Consider the following 17,086-nt stretch of genomic DNA (forward strand, 5'->3'; position numbering starts at 1 on the left):
GCGAACCTGTATCGCCCGCACCGCAGGAGACATCGCTAACCAGTCGACTAAAGGGTCAGACCTGCCAGCCAGCGGGTCTTCTTATCCATGCACGTTACACTACCCTACTCCTTCGGGAAGCGCGTCCCCGCGCTTAAGCATATCAGCTCCTTCACGCCTCAGGGCGCCTACGCTTCCGATGGCCTTTCGGTCGCTTCATCCCACTTCTGACACCAATGTAGCGAATTCGGGGGAACTGCCGCGGCCGGGAAGCGAACCTGTATCGACCGCACCGCAGGAGACATCGCTAACCGCTCGACTAAAGGGTCAGACCCGCCAGCTAGCGGCCAGCGTGTCTTCTTATCCATGCACGTTACAATATTTACTTCACAACGCACTCACACGCAAAGCCGTAAACTGTTGTAAACACAAAACATGATACTCACTACACGACACGAGTCCCCCCCTTCTATATAAATCTGTAATGCAAAGATGTGAACAGTGCTCAATAGAGGTATACATGCAACAAAGGTCGCCGCCTGGAACCGGCGACAGTTAACCATGTGGTATGCACGCCACCCATTTGGTTACGGAGGGACACCCAGAAAAGTGTATTTTGCAAAATTATGTTGTAGGTTATCCCCCAAACATATTGGGATTTTATTATGAGCGCGGTATTTCAGTTGGAAAGCATGACATTGATTTTACGTTTAGATTTTGTAACGCTTTCCCTCCTGCCCTCGCACTAAAATAGCCCCTGTTTGCGCTTGCTCTGCTTCTGCTCAAAGTATATCCTGGGTCCAAACCTTTGAATCCATTCACTCCACCGTGTTGACCGATCGCTCCATTCTTTTGGTTTGGCGTCGTGACATGAATCAGCGGTTTCTCGTTTGAAAATACGATTATCCGCAGGAGGGGCGGACTAACGATTAGCCAATCAGCGCCACGGGCGAAACTAACTTCGTCTTCTCAATATCGCCCGACATTACAGTTGTTTTTATTTAGCTCCTCTCCACTCTTAAAACCCCGGCAAATCAGTATGTTGACATGGCTACACATCCGCGTTGACTTAAAAAGACGTCAGATTCAGGCGGATACATTGGTCTCTAGTTGATTAGGGAAAATCGAATCCCCCTTCCCCACGGGAATATGTTAGCGTGGACGCAATGTCAGATGGAAATGCGTGGAGTGTAACGAGTTGACAACTGTCTGATATCAGGCAACAAACGTTATGCTTGCACTCGGATATATTGTTGCGTACACAGATTTCCTGTGCTCGCATTCAGCCCCCGTGATTCAGGCTCGGAAGTCTTTCCACGTGGTGCGCATAGGGCCCACAACCCGGAAATGAAAGTTGCGAGTTCTTCCTGCACAAAGACCGGCAAGATGGCAGCGGACACGCAGGTTTGTGTCGCTGGTGTTTTAAAATAGTGTACTGTTGTTTAACAAAAATTGTACCAACTACTGTAAAGAGCAAGTCGATAGTATCCGGACTGATATACTAGAAATTACTCCGTATTTCTTCGTTCAAAAACAACAAACCATGATTCCAATAATAGCTAGGTAGCTAGCTGGCAAGCTATGCCCAACAATGCTACGTAGCCACGGCCCGTGACTCTGGCCACTCAGCTGCTTTAGATAAGTTGCTATCCTAGCTGGCACATTATAGCTTTGTGTTTAATGACATACGACATGGAGTTGGGTATTTATCGAGTCGGCTTTCATCTTGTAATCTATAATGTTTAGCCAGTCCATTGGCATGAGCTCGATACCCCTCATAATTTGGATATTCAAGAATAGCACGTTCCAAAAGTGACAAACCATGGTGAGCTTAGAATTTATGAGTAGAGCACTTTATTTTGTAAACTAGCTGTTTTTGTAAGTTGTTACAACTAATACCAATCATGTCACTAATTGTTTTCAAATAAGCTATTGATTTAGAGGTATAGCATCCCCTGTATTCGTTGTCAGTCATTTGACATGATGAATTTGTCGAGTGCGGGTAGTCTGAGTTTGACTATTTATTCTAGGTTTCAGACGCACTGAAGAAATTTGCTTTCAAAGTGACAACAGCCAGTGTTAAAGAGCGGAAGGAGGTACTGGGAGAGCTGAAGCAATGTATAAGTGGCAAAGGTGAGAAAATTAGACTAATTTATATATGCCAGTGTGAGAAAGACGTGTATATGTAGATATATTGAGTTGCAACTTGTAATACATATCGTCTGTCTTTTCATAACAGTTGTTATGATTAACGCTAATGGTTCTCAATATGTCATTTCAGAATTACCAGAGCCAGCTATCAAAGGACTTTGCAAGCTTTTCTGTCTCACTCCACACAGATATAGGTAGAGACATGCAGTAAATCTTTTCAAACTACATAAAAGCAACCATGTCCTCAGTAGTGTTGGGTATCGTTTGGATTCTAACAATTTTGATGCAGATTCTGCTTATCGATTCTCAATTCCGATTCTCTGAGAGGCAGGGTCACAACAGGTTACATGCTTATTTCACAGAAGAAAACCTATATTAAATGGTATGATTCAATAATAAGCCGTTCATCTTTTTTCATTCACTGTACTGTAACTAACACTGAAACCTGCTGAAATGACAACACAGAAACAGTTTAAAAACCAATTAATTTACAGTTTGGGGAGCCACAGTCCATGTGTGTGCGAAAGTTCATCTATGAAAAAAAATACAGCATTTGCACAAATTTGACACAGTTTTTAGCAATTCGATCAAGTATAGCTAGTTTACTGTCTCGCTGTTAAGAATAAGACAAACGCTATTTATTTCTCACTTTCACGATTGCGAGGAAGTGCTGGCTGTTGACTGAGTATTGACTGAGGAGGACAAGGCATGTTGAGGGAGAGGGAGACCGGCGCAACACGTCAAACACGGTACACTCGTTGATTTGTATAACATGCTGGTGAAGGTGTTTTGTCATCATGCTAGTTGTGCATTCTCCGTTGCACAAAAGTTTGGCACAGGTGTTGCACTGTGCCAACCCGTCATTTTTTTCAAACAAAATGAAACCAAGCTTTTGAGCGCTTGCTACGGTCCATGATGGCGCACGGCTCTACCTAAACTCGTGTGCTCGCTTTTCTTATTGATCCTCCCGCAAAACAAAAATAAAATGTACTGCTTTGTGCAGCGTCGTCCAGTCCAGAAAGAGCACCAGTGAGTAGCTTAGGAGATGCGAAGACATGCATGCATTCAACTTACATGATTATCGGTGCAGCTGCGCAGACAGATAGCCAGGCCCTGGTACTGAAACTGAAACCAGCGTGAGTGAAATTTGTTTAGGAACTGATAATCAAAATATAAATTAAAATTTCTTAATGATTCCATTGGAATCGGAATTTTGGAACCGGTTCTCGATGCCCAATCCTAGTCCTCAGACAGTTCAGTTCTTGTAAAATTTACAAGTTTGAGTATTTTATTAATGCAATGTCCTGTAGCTTTACTTTAAAGTGTGCCTTTTCAGGGATGCTGCATCTCGGAGAGAACTCCTCTCAGTCATTGCTCTGCTTGCTGAAAATCAACCCGATATCCTTGCTACCAGCCTCCTCCACTGCCTTCTCACCAGTGGAATCATCAACAAAAATGGAGAGCCAAGGTAAGACATGAGGATGGTTATTACAGATATTTTCAGACCCAAGTTTTTAAGAGTATATTTTTGAAGAACATTCAGGGCTCCAGATGGCGATTTTAATGGACTAACTTTTTAATTTCGCGACAATTTTTTCCCCTGCCAGTGGCCAACATTACCCACAAGCAAAAAAAAAAAAAAGGCCATACGTTTTGTTTGTGTACTGAACTATCATCTCCTCTTGCGCCTGCGTCCACCTGACCTATCACGTGAACCCCTGTACGGTTTCCAATACATAAACTTCTCTGCACTCTGTCCTGCGGCTGTTGAAGCGTCGGCTGTACAGGTGAACAGAAACAGTGGTTGAAAATAGTTTAACGCAGGGGTCGGGAACCTTTTTGACTGGGAGAGCCATAAAAGCCAAATATTTCTAAATATATTTCATTGAGAGCCATATAGTATTTTTAACGTATAATAAATTAAATATGTCTTACTTTTAATGCGACTTCTGGTGCTGCATGGTTTTGCTGATGGCCTTGTAGTCTGGTTCATACGTGGTGAGGTTGAGCTTCATGCAGGCGTTGAGGCTTCCATCAGTTAAACGTGAGCGTAGGTTGGTCTTAATGTTCCTCATATGCGAGAAAGTTTTTTCACATGCATATGTAGAGCCAAACATGGTCAATACGGCAATACTCACACGCTGCATTGTGTGGTATGTCACAGGAAGCTCGTTCCAAGTTTTAAGAATCAGCTGGTCTTCAGGTTGAAGATTTTTAATTTCTGTCCACTTGTGTTCCCTCGCCAGCTCTGCTCGCTGTCGCGCAAGACTTTCCAACTCTCCATTAAGTGACTTGAACTTACTCATCCACATGTCTGATGCCTTCAGGTCAGCAACTTCCAGCTCAAAGTCTCCGATAGAGACCCCGGGGATGCATGTCAGGTCGATTTTGTCCACTGCACACTCATGTGGATGAGTGATGAACTTGAAAAGACCAGTGCGCGCACGAAATTCTCCAAAACGTGCTTTGAATGACTGCAGGAGATTGAACGTAAAGCCAGCTAGCTGCTGGAGATCCAGATGTTGAGTGGAGTCACTTGCTAAGCATGCATCTCTAAATTGTTGCAGTCTTTCAAAGTGCAGAAGACGACCTGTTTCAATGTCCCTGAGAAAGACTTCCAGCTTGCTTTCAAATGCAAACACTGCTTGTTGAAGGGATGAGATTGTATTTCCAATACCTTGCATTTTCACATTGAGCTGGTTCAGATGGCCAGTTATGTCCACGAGATAGTGAAACTGCAGGAGCCAGTCAGTGTTGTCTAGCTCAGGATGCTTGACGCCTTTCATTTCAAGAAAAGTCCGGATTTCACTCAGGCAAGCTGCAAAACGGCTGAGCACCTTCCCCCTTGACAACCAACGCACGTTGCTGTGTAAAAGCAGACCGGGATAATGATTCCCAACTTCTTCTAACAGAGCTTTAAACTGGCGATCATTTAAAGCTCGGGCAACAATAAAGTTGACCACTCGAATGACCAGAGACATCACCTCGCCAAGCTCCTGGCCACACGTCTGAGCGCAAAGCGCCTCCTGGTGCAGGATGCAATGAAAACTTAGGATGGCTCTCTTTTCATGTTCACGGAGAAGCGCTACAAATCCTTTGTTCTTCCCCAACACCCAACATACAGGGTGCACCATCAGTACAGACAGAAATAAGTTTATCCATCGGTAGTTTTTTTTCTTTAGCAAACTCCATGAAAGACATGAATAAATCCTCTCCTCTTGTTGTCCCTTTCATTGGCAAAACAGCCAAGCTTTCCTCACGCAGTGTGTCACCTGCAGCATACCTGGCAATGATACTGCACTGAGATAGATGGCTAACGTCTGTTGACTCATCTAACGCGAGAGAAAAGTATGTCCCGGCGTTTATGTCCTTAATTTGTGTTTCCTCGACTTGATTTGCCATCATGATGCTACGATCGTGCACAGTTCTTGCTGACGGGCATGTTTTTTATTCGTTTGATTATCTTGTCTTTATTTGGGAAGTCATCAAACAGTTCATTGGCCACATCAAGCATGAATGTTTTGGCATACTCGCCATCTGTGAATGACTTTCCATTCCTTACTATTGCCAAAGCCCCCGCAAAGCTAGCGGAATTCCCGTCACCTTGCTTGGTCCACACACGTAGTTGCTGCTGACTCGTCTGCACTCTCCGCTGTAGCTCCTCGCATGCCCTTTTCCTGCTGTCCCCCGCTGGATATTTCGATGCAAATGAAGCATGGTGCGTATCGAAGTGCCGCTTTATATTTGACCGTTTCATCGATGCAATTTTATCATTGCATATTAGACATACCGCAGATCCTGCTCTCTCCACAAATGCAAATTCCTCTGTCCACGCAGCCTGGAATGCACGGTAATCATCGTCTTTTTTTCTTTTCGCCATCTTTTCCGTTACAAGGGTTGAAGCGGATAAACTAGTTGGCTATCTGATAAAATTGATTTCTTCACCTTTACAATGACCCGGACATGCTCGCGAGCCATTGGTTCCCGACCCGACCCACGGGTGACCCGTGAAATTTATCTTCAAAACTAATTTCTGTTTACTTTAAAATGACACAGTATTATTAAGAAATATCACAAGTATTTTAAAATCAGTTCCAAACTGATTTTTTTGAAAAAAAAAAAAATTTTCAACTCAAAATTGTCTGGGAGCCATATGCCGTCACCGGAAGAGCCATATATGGCTCGCGAGCCATAGGTTCCCGACCGCTGGTTTAACGTCACGTTTATCAGCTTAAAATTTTTAAGTGTTCACTTTATGAATAGTGTTTAATTTAGTTTGATGTATTTTAGTTTGATGGAGTTTGAATTTAATAGTTAGATGTAGCTAACTGCGTAGTCAGTTAATGTTAGGCAGCTGGCAAGAAAACCAAATGTGCAAACGAAAAACATCAAGACTATTTCTCACTCCCTGCCCATCCAAACCCAGCCTCCTCTACGTCAGATGCCGATGATGTCGAGACCAACTCGACCAGTGAAAGTTCTCAAGTGACATTTGAGTCATCCCAGCCCGACTCAGTCAGTGTGCAGTCCTTTATGGATGATGATAGATAACTAAGCACAGCGAGTGGAGTCTTCTCCTCCTATCCCTGCGTCTCCCTTCCTTACAAGACAGTTTAAATCAGCTTGGCTACAAGAGTTCACCTGGTTACGTTATGACAAGGGGAAAATGTACTGCACATTTTGTGCTCAAGTAGGACAAGAGATTGCTGGTAAAACAGAGTTCATTACCAGTTTGATTCATTTTAAAAGAGAAACCAAGAAGAAACATGGTGACTAGAGGTGTGGAAATTTCTTGATTCTTAGATGCATCGCGATGCAGACATGGACGATTCTGCATCAATGCAGTGACAGAACATAATTGCACAAAACTATAGCTTTCTAAAGTTAATTGTTGATTTTCCGGCCTTGGCTGGAAGTTAGAATTACTTCCGGGAGCAACGTCGCATTGACTAGTGGGCAAATGTCAGGGAGCTATGATGGAGGGAGGCAGAGAGCAGCCATGTGTGATTAAAAAAAAAAACGCACCAAGAATTTTGAAATCGGACATCTGGGCACATTTGGGTTTCATGAACTTAAGGGTGGGAAGCATGAACTGGACAAGATGCATGCTCTGTGTAAAATTTGCCACACAAAAATTAAATACTTCGGTATTACAACAAATTTGGGGAACCACGTTAGCCGTTTTCATGCTGAGCTAATGTCTGCAACCATTAAGACTACAGCGAGCCCAGCTAATCGGCCAAGAATTGAGGAGGTGCTGTCAACTTTGCCGTCCAACTCTTGAGAGAGTGAAGAGAATCACCCGATCTGTGGCAGCTTTCATAGCTAATGATCTATGGCCTTATTCGGTCATAGAGAACCCCGGGTTTTGCCACCTGCTGAAGACCATGGAGCCATGGTTAAGCTCCCATCACGAAGTTACTTTACAGAAACAGCTTGTTACGTCCCGTATTGTTTTTGTGTTTAATGTATGCAGGCCTGCATGTTGTATGGATGTGTCGCTCTGTCCTGGTGTGTTGTGGTTTTGTCTCCCCCTAGTGTCCCCATAATTTCCTTTCTTACGGAAGCTGCAGCTTGGATCCACTGTCTATCAACACACCTGCTCCGTATCACCAATTAGCCACGCCCTGCTCCTCCTCCTATATATAGTCCTAGCTTTTCCATTGTTCCTGCTCGTTCTCCTGGGTAGTGGCAGTATCAGGAGGAGAGCGGTTGGTTGGTTGGGTTTTGTGTTTGTCTTGTTTTTGATTGAGACTATGAGTTAGTTTACCTCTGATCAAGCTATGTTTGTTTGTTGGTTAGTTTTTCTTTGTTTCTTTTCTTGTTTAAACTCATAGGGGACATTTGGGTAAGTTGGTAAGTTTAGACACCCTGGGGTCTACATTTACTTTACACGTAGTTTGTTTATGTTATTCTTCATTAGTTTAGCGGTGGGCACCAACCCATGTATTTAGGGGCGCTTGACGCCTGTTAAGGGGGAGGGGTTTTTTCAGTTTATAGTTTATTTGGTGCCACTGATTAGCGCCCTATGTCCCCGTGTTGCTGTGTTTTTGTATTAAATAAATATTTCTTAAGTTGTGGTTCTTTCTGCTCACGTTGTGGTTCATCTTGCTTAAGTTGTGGTTTTGTGAGGCTGCACCCACATTTGGTTTGTTTTGTTGTGGTAAATGTTGCGCCTTGGTCCTCTGGCCACTAGGGGCGTAACACTTAATGGGGGCTCATCCGGGATCTCTTTGATCCTTTTCACCCACAACAGATACGATCCATATGTTGGTGTGTAGTGCACACTTACGTTTAGGCTGACAGAGGGTAGGTGGTGCTGGCTGTTTGTGCTGTGGTTGTGTAGTATTGACCATGAGTGTATTCAGCCTGGATGGGTTTATCAGTAGTCCATCTGTGGACCTGATTGACCGCTGTAAGAAGGTTGACCTGTATGCCATAGCCACCCATTATGGGATTGCAGTATCCAAGAGTTTGAGTAAACCTGCTTTGTGGGAAGCAGTGGTTCATGGGTTGGTGGAACAGCAGGTGCTTGTCTCTGAGGGCCCTGAGGGATAAGGGGAGGAAGAGAGGGAGGAGGATAAGGGGGAGTTGTTTGGGAAGCCCATGTTGGGCGGGGCTTCTGCATTAACAGATAGGCCATTTATGGCACGGTTTTCCCCCATGCCTTCGTCTACTGGTGTAAGTGAGGAGTTACGGCGCACTTCACCACGGGATCAGTTTCAGCGTGAGGCACAGGAGAGGGAATATACCCATCTGTTGTCTCTCCGGAGACTGGAGTTAGAGATGGAGATGTCTCGACACAGGATGGCGTTAGAAATAGCTGCAGAGAAGGAGGTGAGGTTAAAAAGAATAGAGTTGGAGGCTGCTGCGGCCGCTGTGAAGTCTTCCCCCTCAGCAGAGAAGCCCTGTGCGCTCAAGTATAGTAGCGCGGATTCTTCAGTAGCCTTTAATGTGACCAAAAACATTACTTTGGTCCCTCAGTTTCGTGAGGATGAGGTTGACGCTTATTTCGGCGCGTTTGAGCGGGTAGCTCACGTACTGAAATGGCCGAGAGATGTGTGGGCGCTATTATTGCAGTGCAAATTGACAGGAAAAGCCCTGGAGGTAATAGCCACACTCACTCTGGATGACAGTTTGTCATATGACGCCATTAAAGCTACCGTGCTCCGCGCTTACGAGCTGGTGCCGGAGGCGTACAGACAAAAGTTTTGAAATCACCGAAAGTCACCCCGGAAAACATTTGTGGAGTACGCCCGTGAAAAAGAAGCTCTGTATAAGCGCTGGTGCAAGGCTAGCAGAGTCACTGACTTTGATGCACTATCTGAACTAATCCTCCTTGAGGATTTTAAAAACAGCTTAGAAAATAGCAGGATGGTGACGTATCTTAATGAGCAGAAAGTCACCACGTTAGCTCAGGCTGCTATCCTCGTTGACGAGTTTGTGCTAACGCACAAACACACGTTTGGGGCTTCTCGTCAAGACAACAAGAGCTGGTCTAATTCCCCTGCTCCACTTAAAGCGCAGTCAAGTCTGCCCAGCCCCACGTCCCCCTCCAATAAGGAGCGGGAGTGTTATTTTTGCCATCGTGTAGGTCACATAAAACCAGACTGCCCAGTATTAAAACAAAAGATGGCGCAGACCAAACGCGTAAAAGAGGTGTCATTAGTGACTACTCTTCCGGTGAGGGGTTGTGATTCACCAGTGAACCCTGTGTTTAAACCGTTCCTATTGGACGGGAAGGTTTCTCGGGAGATGAGTCTGATCAGCGTTCGGTGCGCATCTTGCGCGACACCGGAGCTGCCCAGTCTTTTATATTGTCCGACGTGTTGCCGTTTTCTGAGGGCTCCTCGTGTGGGTCTAGTGTGTTGGTGCAGGGTTTTGAAATGGGGTACAAGTCCGTGCCTCTTCACCAGATACACTTATCCTGCAGTTTAGCCAGTGGTATTCACAAGGTGGGTGTGCGCTCCTCGCTACCATTGAAAGGTGTTTCATTCCTTTTAGGTAATGACATTGCGGGTGGCAGGGTAGCTCCGGTTGTGGAGGTTCTAGATCGCCCAGTTGTTCTGCAGCCAGATACGCTGGCTCAAAACTTTCCAGAAATATTTCCTGTTTGTGCAGTCACTCGTGCACAGGCACGGAGATCGCCTGAGATTGACTTAGCCGACACCGTGTTTTCTCCGGTGTTCTCTGAGGGGACTGTTTCCCCGCTGGTGCCTTCTCTGGATGTTTTCGAGAAGAGTGTTAAATGTAAAAATGAGTCCGTGTGTGTTAAATCCCCTCCCGAGTCACAGTCTCTACCAATGACGAAGGAAAACCTCATTATAGCTCAGAAGGCAGATAACAGCCTCTCTAAATATTTTGCCATGGCTCGTATTCCAGAGACGGCTAAAACGAAAGAGGTGGTTTATTTTATGGAGGATGGCCTTCTGATGCGGAGGTGGGCTTTGCGCTCAGATTGTGAATGGAGTGTTGTGTGCCAGGTCGTGGTGCCGGTTCCGTTCCGCCAGTCCGTACTGTCCTTAGCGCATGACCATCTCTGGGCTGGACATTTGGGGGTAACGAAAACTTACGACCGGGTGTTAAAAAAATTCTTCTGGCCAGGGTTAAAAAAAGATGTGGCCAGGTTTTGTCGCACTTACCATGTTTGTCAGGTAACGGGGAAACCGAATCAAGTGATTCCACCAGCTCCCCTGCATCCTATTCCAGCGTTAGGGGAGCCTTTTGAGCATGTGTTGGTAGATTGTGTCGGTCCTCTCCCGAAGACCAAATCGGGTAACCAGTTCTTGCTCACTATAATGTGCGTTGCCACCCGATACCCAGAAGCTATTGCTGTTAGGAAGATCACCTCGCAGACAGTAGTAAGAGCCCTGATCAAGTTCTTTTCTACATTTGGGCTGCTGAAAATAGTACAAACTGATCAAGGTACTAACTTCCTATCAGGCATTTTTGAACAAGTAATGAAAACATTGTCCATTACGCACCGGGTATCCAGCGCTTACCATCCTCAGTCACAGGGCGCGCTGGAGCGCTGGCATCAAACATTTAAGTCCGTCCTGCGCAAGTATTGTATGGAGACGGAGCGAGACTGGGACGAGGGGGTCCCGTTGGCTTTATTTGCAGTGCGGGAGACCATACAAGAGTCCCTGGGTTTTAGTCCCGCGGAACTAGTGTTTGGCCATACTGTCCGGGGGCCTCTGAACGTTTTGAAAGATCAGATTACGGGCGAGAGCTCGCCTGTTAAAAAGAATGTGCTGACCTATGTGAGTCGCTTTCGTGAGCGGCTGCATGAGGCCTGTCAAATGGCTAGGGAAAGTCTCTCTGATGCTCAAGTCGGTATGAAACGCAAGTTTGACAAGGGGGCCGTCCAGTGGTCATTGCAGGCCGGTGATGACGTTTTGGTTTTGCTTCCAATCCCTGGTTCTTCTCTACATGCTCGGTTCGCAGGTCCGTATCGCATTGACAGGAAATTGAGTGATACGGACTATGTAGTTAGAACTCCTGATCGAAGACGGAAAGCCAGCGTCTGTCATTTAAACATGTTGAAGCGCTACTGCGCTAGAGGGGATGGAGCGTCCGAGACGTCTCCTGGTGCGCTAAGTAGGCCTATGCCTGCTGCGGTGCTCACGACCGTCACTGCAGCGCCGGCCGAAATCATATGCGCTCCTCTTCCCGAACGGGATGAGGATGGCTTGGCGTTGAGTAAACTCCAGCAACAGACCCCTCGGCTGTGCAATTCGGAGATGTTGAGGGATCTGCCTTCTCTGATGCCTCATTTGAGTAATGAGCAGAAGTGTGACCTTGTTAGACTTATTTCTGATTTTCCCAGTCTGTTTGGAGACATGCCTACTCGCACTACGGTTCTGGAGCATGACATAGATGTGGGTGGGGGACGGCCTATAAAACAACATCCGTACAGAGTGAATGCGGCGAAGAGAGCGCTGATGGAGAAGGAAGTGGCTTATTTATTAAAACATGATTTAGTCCAGCCTAGTACCAGCCCGTGGAGCTCTCCTTGTTTGCTGGTACCAAAGCCTGACTCCACTGTTCGGTTTTGTACGGACTATCGTAAGGTAAACAAAATCACCGTCCCTGATTCTTTTCCCATGCCCCGGGTCGATGACTGTATTGATACGATAGGTTCCGCCTCCTATGTAACTAAACTGGATTTGTTGAAAGGTTATTGGCAAGTGCCACTTTCATCTCGAGCCGCAGAGATAAGTGCCTTTGTGACCCCTGACGCTTTTCTACAGTATTCGGTAATGGCATTTGGCATGAGAAATGCGCCCGCTACCTTTCAGCGGCTGGTGAATGTCGTTTTTGCGGGTGTGCCTAATTGCACCGTGTATTTGGATGATGTGGTGGTGTATTCGTCTGACTGGCCGGCCCATGTGTCTTCCTTGAAGACGGTTTTCCAGAGACTGGCTGATGCCTCTCTCACTCTGAATTTAGCAAAATGCGAGTTTGGGAAGGCAACAGTGACATATTTGGGTAAGCAGGTGGGAGGGGGTCAGGTGCGCCCTCTAGAGGACAAGGTTGCGGCTATAGCTGCGTTCCCTGTGCCAAGTACTAGGCGTGAGTTACGTCGGTTTTTGGGGATCTCAGGGTATTACAGGGGTTTCTGTCGGAACTTTTCGACAGTGGCAGCACCTCTGACTGATTTGATTAGTCCCTTGGTTCCGTTTGTTTGGACTGATGAGTGCCAGTTAGCCTTCGAGAGCTGTAAAGCCCTCCTGTGCAGTGCCCCAGTTCTCAGTGTGCCTGATTTCTCTACCCCTTTCTCTCTCGAGGTAGATGCCAGTTCCCTTGGAGCTGGTGCAGTTTTAACACAGATGGATGCGGATGGTCTGGTTCATCCTGTTGGTTACTTCTCCAAGAAGTTTAGCAGTTGCCAAAGGCGCTACTCGACCATTGAACAGGAGACGTTGGCGCTTCTGCTGGCACTCCAGTTTTTTTAAGTGTACCTTGGCTCCAGTGCGGAGCCTGTGTTGGTGTTTACGGACCTCTTGTCTTTTTGGATAAAATGTACAACCACAACCAGCGCTTAATGCGCTGGGCTGTTATGCTGCAAACATAACCTTGTTATCCGGCACAAGAAGGGCACTGACAATGTGTTTGCGGATGCCCTTTCTAGAGTTTAAGTTTTGGTTGTTGGATGGAGTAGTAGTGGAGGTAGGGGTGTTGGTGTCGTCAGCCGTGGGCTGACTCTTTATGGGGGGGAGTGTTACGTCCCGTATTGTTTTTGTGTTTAATGTATGCAGGCCTGCATGTTGTATGGATGTGTCGCTCTGTCCTGGTGTGTTGTGGTTTTGTCTCCCCCTAGTGTCCCCATAATTCCCTTTCTTACGGAAGCTGCAGCTTGGATCCACTGCCTATCAACACACCTGCTCCGTATCACCAATTAGCCACGCCCTGCTCCTCCTCCTATATATAGTCCTAGCTTTTCCATTGTTCCTGCTCGTTCTCCTGGGTAGTGGCAGTATCAGGAGGAGAGCGGTTGGTTGGTTGGGTTTTGTGTTTGTCTTGTTTTTGATTGAGACTATGAGTTAGTTTACCTCTGATCAAGCTATGTTTGTTTGTTGGTTAGTTTTTCTTTGTTTCTTTTCTTGTTTAAACTCATAGGGGACATTTGGGTAAGTTGGTAAGTTTAGACACCCTGGGGTCTACATTTACTTTACACGTAGTTTGTTTATGTTATTCTTCATTAGTTTAGCGGTGGGCACCAACCCATGTATTTAGGGGCGCTTGACGCCTGTTAAGGGGGAGGGGTTTTTTCAGTTTATAGTTTATTTGGTGCCACTGATTAGCGCCCTATGTCCCCGTGTTGCTGTGTTTTTGTATTAAATAAATATTTCTTAAGTTGTGGTTCTTTCTGCTCACGTTGTGGTTCATCTTGCTTAAGTTGTGGTTTTGTGAGGCTGCACCCACATTTGGTTTGTTTTGTTGTGGTAAATGTTGCGCCTTGGTCCTCTGGCCACTAGGGGCGTAACACAGCTGTACCTGAACTCCATAGCCAAACCAAAGCCCAGGTAATGGAGTCAATGAGTAAAGCTAGTCGAGTAGCCATTACATGTGATTCTTGGACTTCTGTCATAACTGAGTCATATGTGACAATAACAGCGCACTATATTAGTGACGACTGGCAGATTTTATCGCATGTGCTGCAAATGAGAGCCGTTTATGACAGTCACATGGGTTCGCATCTGGCGGAGTTACTGTCTAATGTTGTGATGTTGTGGAAGAATGGCAGCTTACAGATAACGATGTCGTGCTGGTGACGGACAACGCATCTAACATGATAGTTGCAGTTCAAATCGGAAAATTCGCTCATAAAATGCTTTGCTCATGCGTTGAATCTTGCATCACAGCGATCCACAGTCTCAAGGCTTCTGGGCAGAATCCGATGGATATCCACATTTTTCCATCGCAGCACTACCGGGAACCACCATCTGCAAATAAAACAGAAACTTCTTGGCCTGCCAAGTCATTAACTGAAAACTGACATTGCCACCAGGTGGAACAGCACATATGACATGATGGAAAGGTTTTTGGAACAACAACCTGCGGTTTGTGCCACCTTGCTGTCTCCTGAGGTGAGAAGAGGAGCGTCTGACCCCTGCACTCTCAACGAAACAGATGTCAAATGCAGAGGATGCTGTGAAGGCATTAAAGCCAATGAAGGATACCACTACATTGATTTCAGAGAAGAGCAATCCAGCTGTTTGTCTCATTGCGCCACTAAATGTACAACTCTGCCAGAACATGACAGACACAATTGGAGACTCACCAGTGATCAAAGAGATCAAGCATGCCATCAAAACAGATCTCCTTAAGAGGTACAACAGTCAGGTAGAGAAGAACATCGTTCATACAGCCTCTATCCTGGATCCCCGTTTTAAGGGACTGCCTTTCCTCACAGAAGAGGAGAGATTGAAGCTCTACAGAGGAGTGACTACAGAGGCTGCATCCTCCTTGGAGGTAATTTCACCATGTTATCAGAAAGTCTTTATTGCCATATGCATTGCATGCCCTAGAAAGTTTTCTTGGTAATTTTCTTGGCAAATTTGGAAATTTTTGGTAATTTTTCATGGCAAAACTTCTTAAAACAAGCTTAAAATTTCATTACAATATTAAGTAGCTACAATGAATGAAAGTTTTATAAGTCTGAGAAACAGTTGTTGCATTGACTGAGAACGTGCTGACTGCTGGTTTAATGCTTCTTTTTTTTTCAAACACAATGAAAGGACAGAAGCGCCTGGGGGAACAGGAACTCTGGAAGAAGAAATGCTGCCCATGGAGGACGATAGGCCTACATGCCCCTCTGCTCACAAAAGAAAGACCTCATTGCTCCTCTTGAGTTTGCTGGGACACACTTTCACTGAAGGTACAGTACAACCCAAGACCACCTATGCCAGGGCTGAGGAGGAAATGGAGTGATACTGTAAAGCCCCATCTCTGCCTCTCACAAAGGATCCTTTGAACTGGTGGTGTGTCCATGAGGTCACATTTCCTCTCCTCTCCAGGCTGTCGAAGAAATACTTGTTTATCCCAGCCACAAGCGTTTCTGCAGAGAGTGTTCTCCACTGTGGTCACTGCAAAAAGAAGCACTTCCAAATCAGAACATGTGGATCACATAGTGTTCTTCCACAAGAACCTACAAATTCCCAAATGCTGAGCAGTGAGCAATTTTGTACTTGTCATATTTTACTACTATTGAAAAGGTCAAAAGGTACATTTACATGTATATACTGGGATTGAACATTTTCCACACAAATATAGGTAGGCTAGGTCTATACCATTTATTTTGGTTTACAATTTAATTTCATGTTTTAATTTAAGGATATTTATGTTAACATTTTTTGATATTATTTTCTTTTATGAACAAGTACTATAAAGATATACTATCTACACTCACCAGCTTGGTTCCTAATCTCATCCTTACTGCTGGTTCTCCACTCTCATTGTAATTTAACTGTGTCAAGCTATGGTAATTATCAAAGCTTCCTCAGGTGAGGTGGTTGATGTAGCCATTTCTGCTATTATTTTCTTGTACTTCAAAAACTTTTTCCACTGGCATACATATTGTGAGCTTGAAATGTGAGGAGAGTCCTACTGGCACTTTCACCTTGACAGTAAATGAAGATATTGCACACTAAACTGAGAGGGTGGCGTAAACCTGTGGAGAGCAGGAATGACTTACAGGTCACTCACAAAGCTCGTGTTATCCTGCCAAATAAGCTTAGTCTATTTTTGATCTCAGGTTCATATTTTCATGTGTTTCTGGAGCTTTTCTGTAATTCATTTTATATGATGCGGCTGTAACGTCCAGGGAATCCAAGTGTCTGCTTATATTATAGACTGTTGTAGTCTTGTTGTTTTGAATGCACTTTGTAAATAAAAAAAGGAGTTCAGTTTTATCTGACTGCTTGTATTAATTTATAAAAAAGTAGCCATGTGAGGTAATATAGAAAATTGAGGATGCAATACACTGAGATGCATCGAGATGCATCATGTAGTCGAATCGTGAGGCCAGCGAAGATTCACACCTCTAATGGTGACAGTAAAAAACAAGAATGCCAGGGACTGTGTCATTGCTCCGTCTGCTCCAACACAGCTGATTCAAATGATCAACTCGTTATGAACTTCTGAAGCTGTTTAATAACAAATTGATCATTTAAATCAGCTGTGTTGGAGCAGGGAGAGATCTAAAACATGCAGGACAAGTGGTCCTCCAGGAGAAGTTTGGGAAACACTGGTGTAGACTATGGAAGGTAGAGCAAACAAAGGCAGACAGTTCAGAAGGGAAAGAAAAGGCAGTGTGAGGCAGCCCTTTAACAATGTAGCATGTGATATCACTATATTTTGGCCCCTGAAAATTTGATTTGGCTCCTAAATATTTTGGGTTTTTATATATTTTTTTTTCATGGAGCACCGACATGTTAAAACTAAGTAGATA

The 17,086-nt window shown here is 45.1% G+C and overlaps 1 protein-coding gene across 2 annotated transcripts in view; it reads left to right on the forward strand.

Moving 5' to 3' along the window:
• The first annotated feature begins 1,359 nt into the window (after positions 1-1,359).
• Positions 1,360-17,086, forward strand: part of gcn1 (GCN1 activator of EIF2AK4) — a 63,585-nt gene continuing 47,858 nt past the window's right edge. For both annotated transcript variants that reach the window (XR_008811858.1, XM_056296985.1), the window contains exons 1-4: positions 1,360-1,383; positions 2,010-2,112; positions 2,261-2,324; positions 3,467-3,598. Coding sequence is in view for 1 of the 2 variants with exons in the window: in XM_056296985.1 (XP_056152960.1) it covers positions 1,366-1,383; positions 2,010-2,112; positions 2,261-2,324; positions 3,467-3,598 (317 nt within the window). In the remaining variant the exon portion in view is untranslated. The remainder of the gene's footprint in view (positions 1,384-2,009; positions 2,113-2,260; positions 2,325-3,466; positions 3,599-17,086) is intronic.

The sequence above is a fragment of the Lampris incognitus genome, chromosome 1 (assembly GCF_029633865.1).
Source record: "Lampris incognitus isolate fLamInc1 chromosome 1, fLamInc1.hap2, whole genome shotgun sequence".
Taxonomy (NCBI): Eukaryota; Metazoa; Chordata; class Actinopteri; order Lampriformes; family Lampridae; genus Lampris; species Lampris incognitus.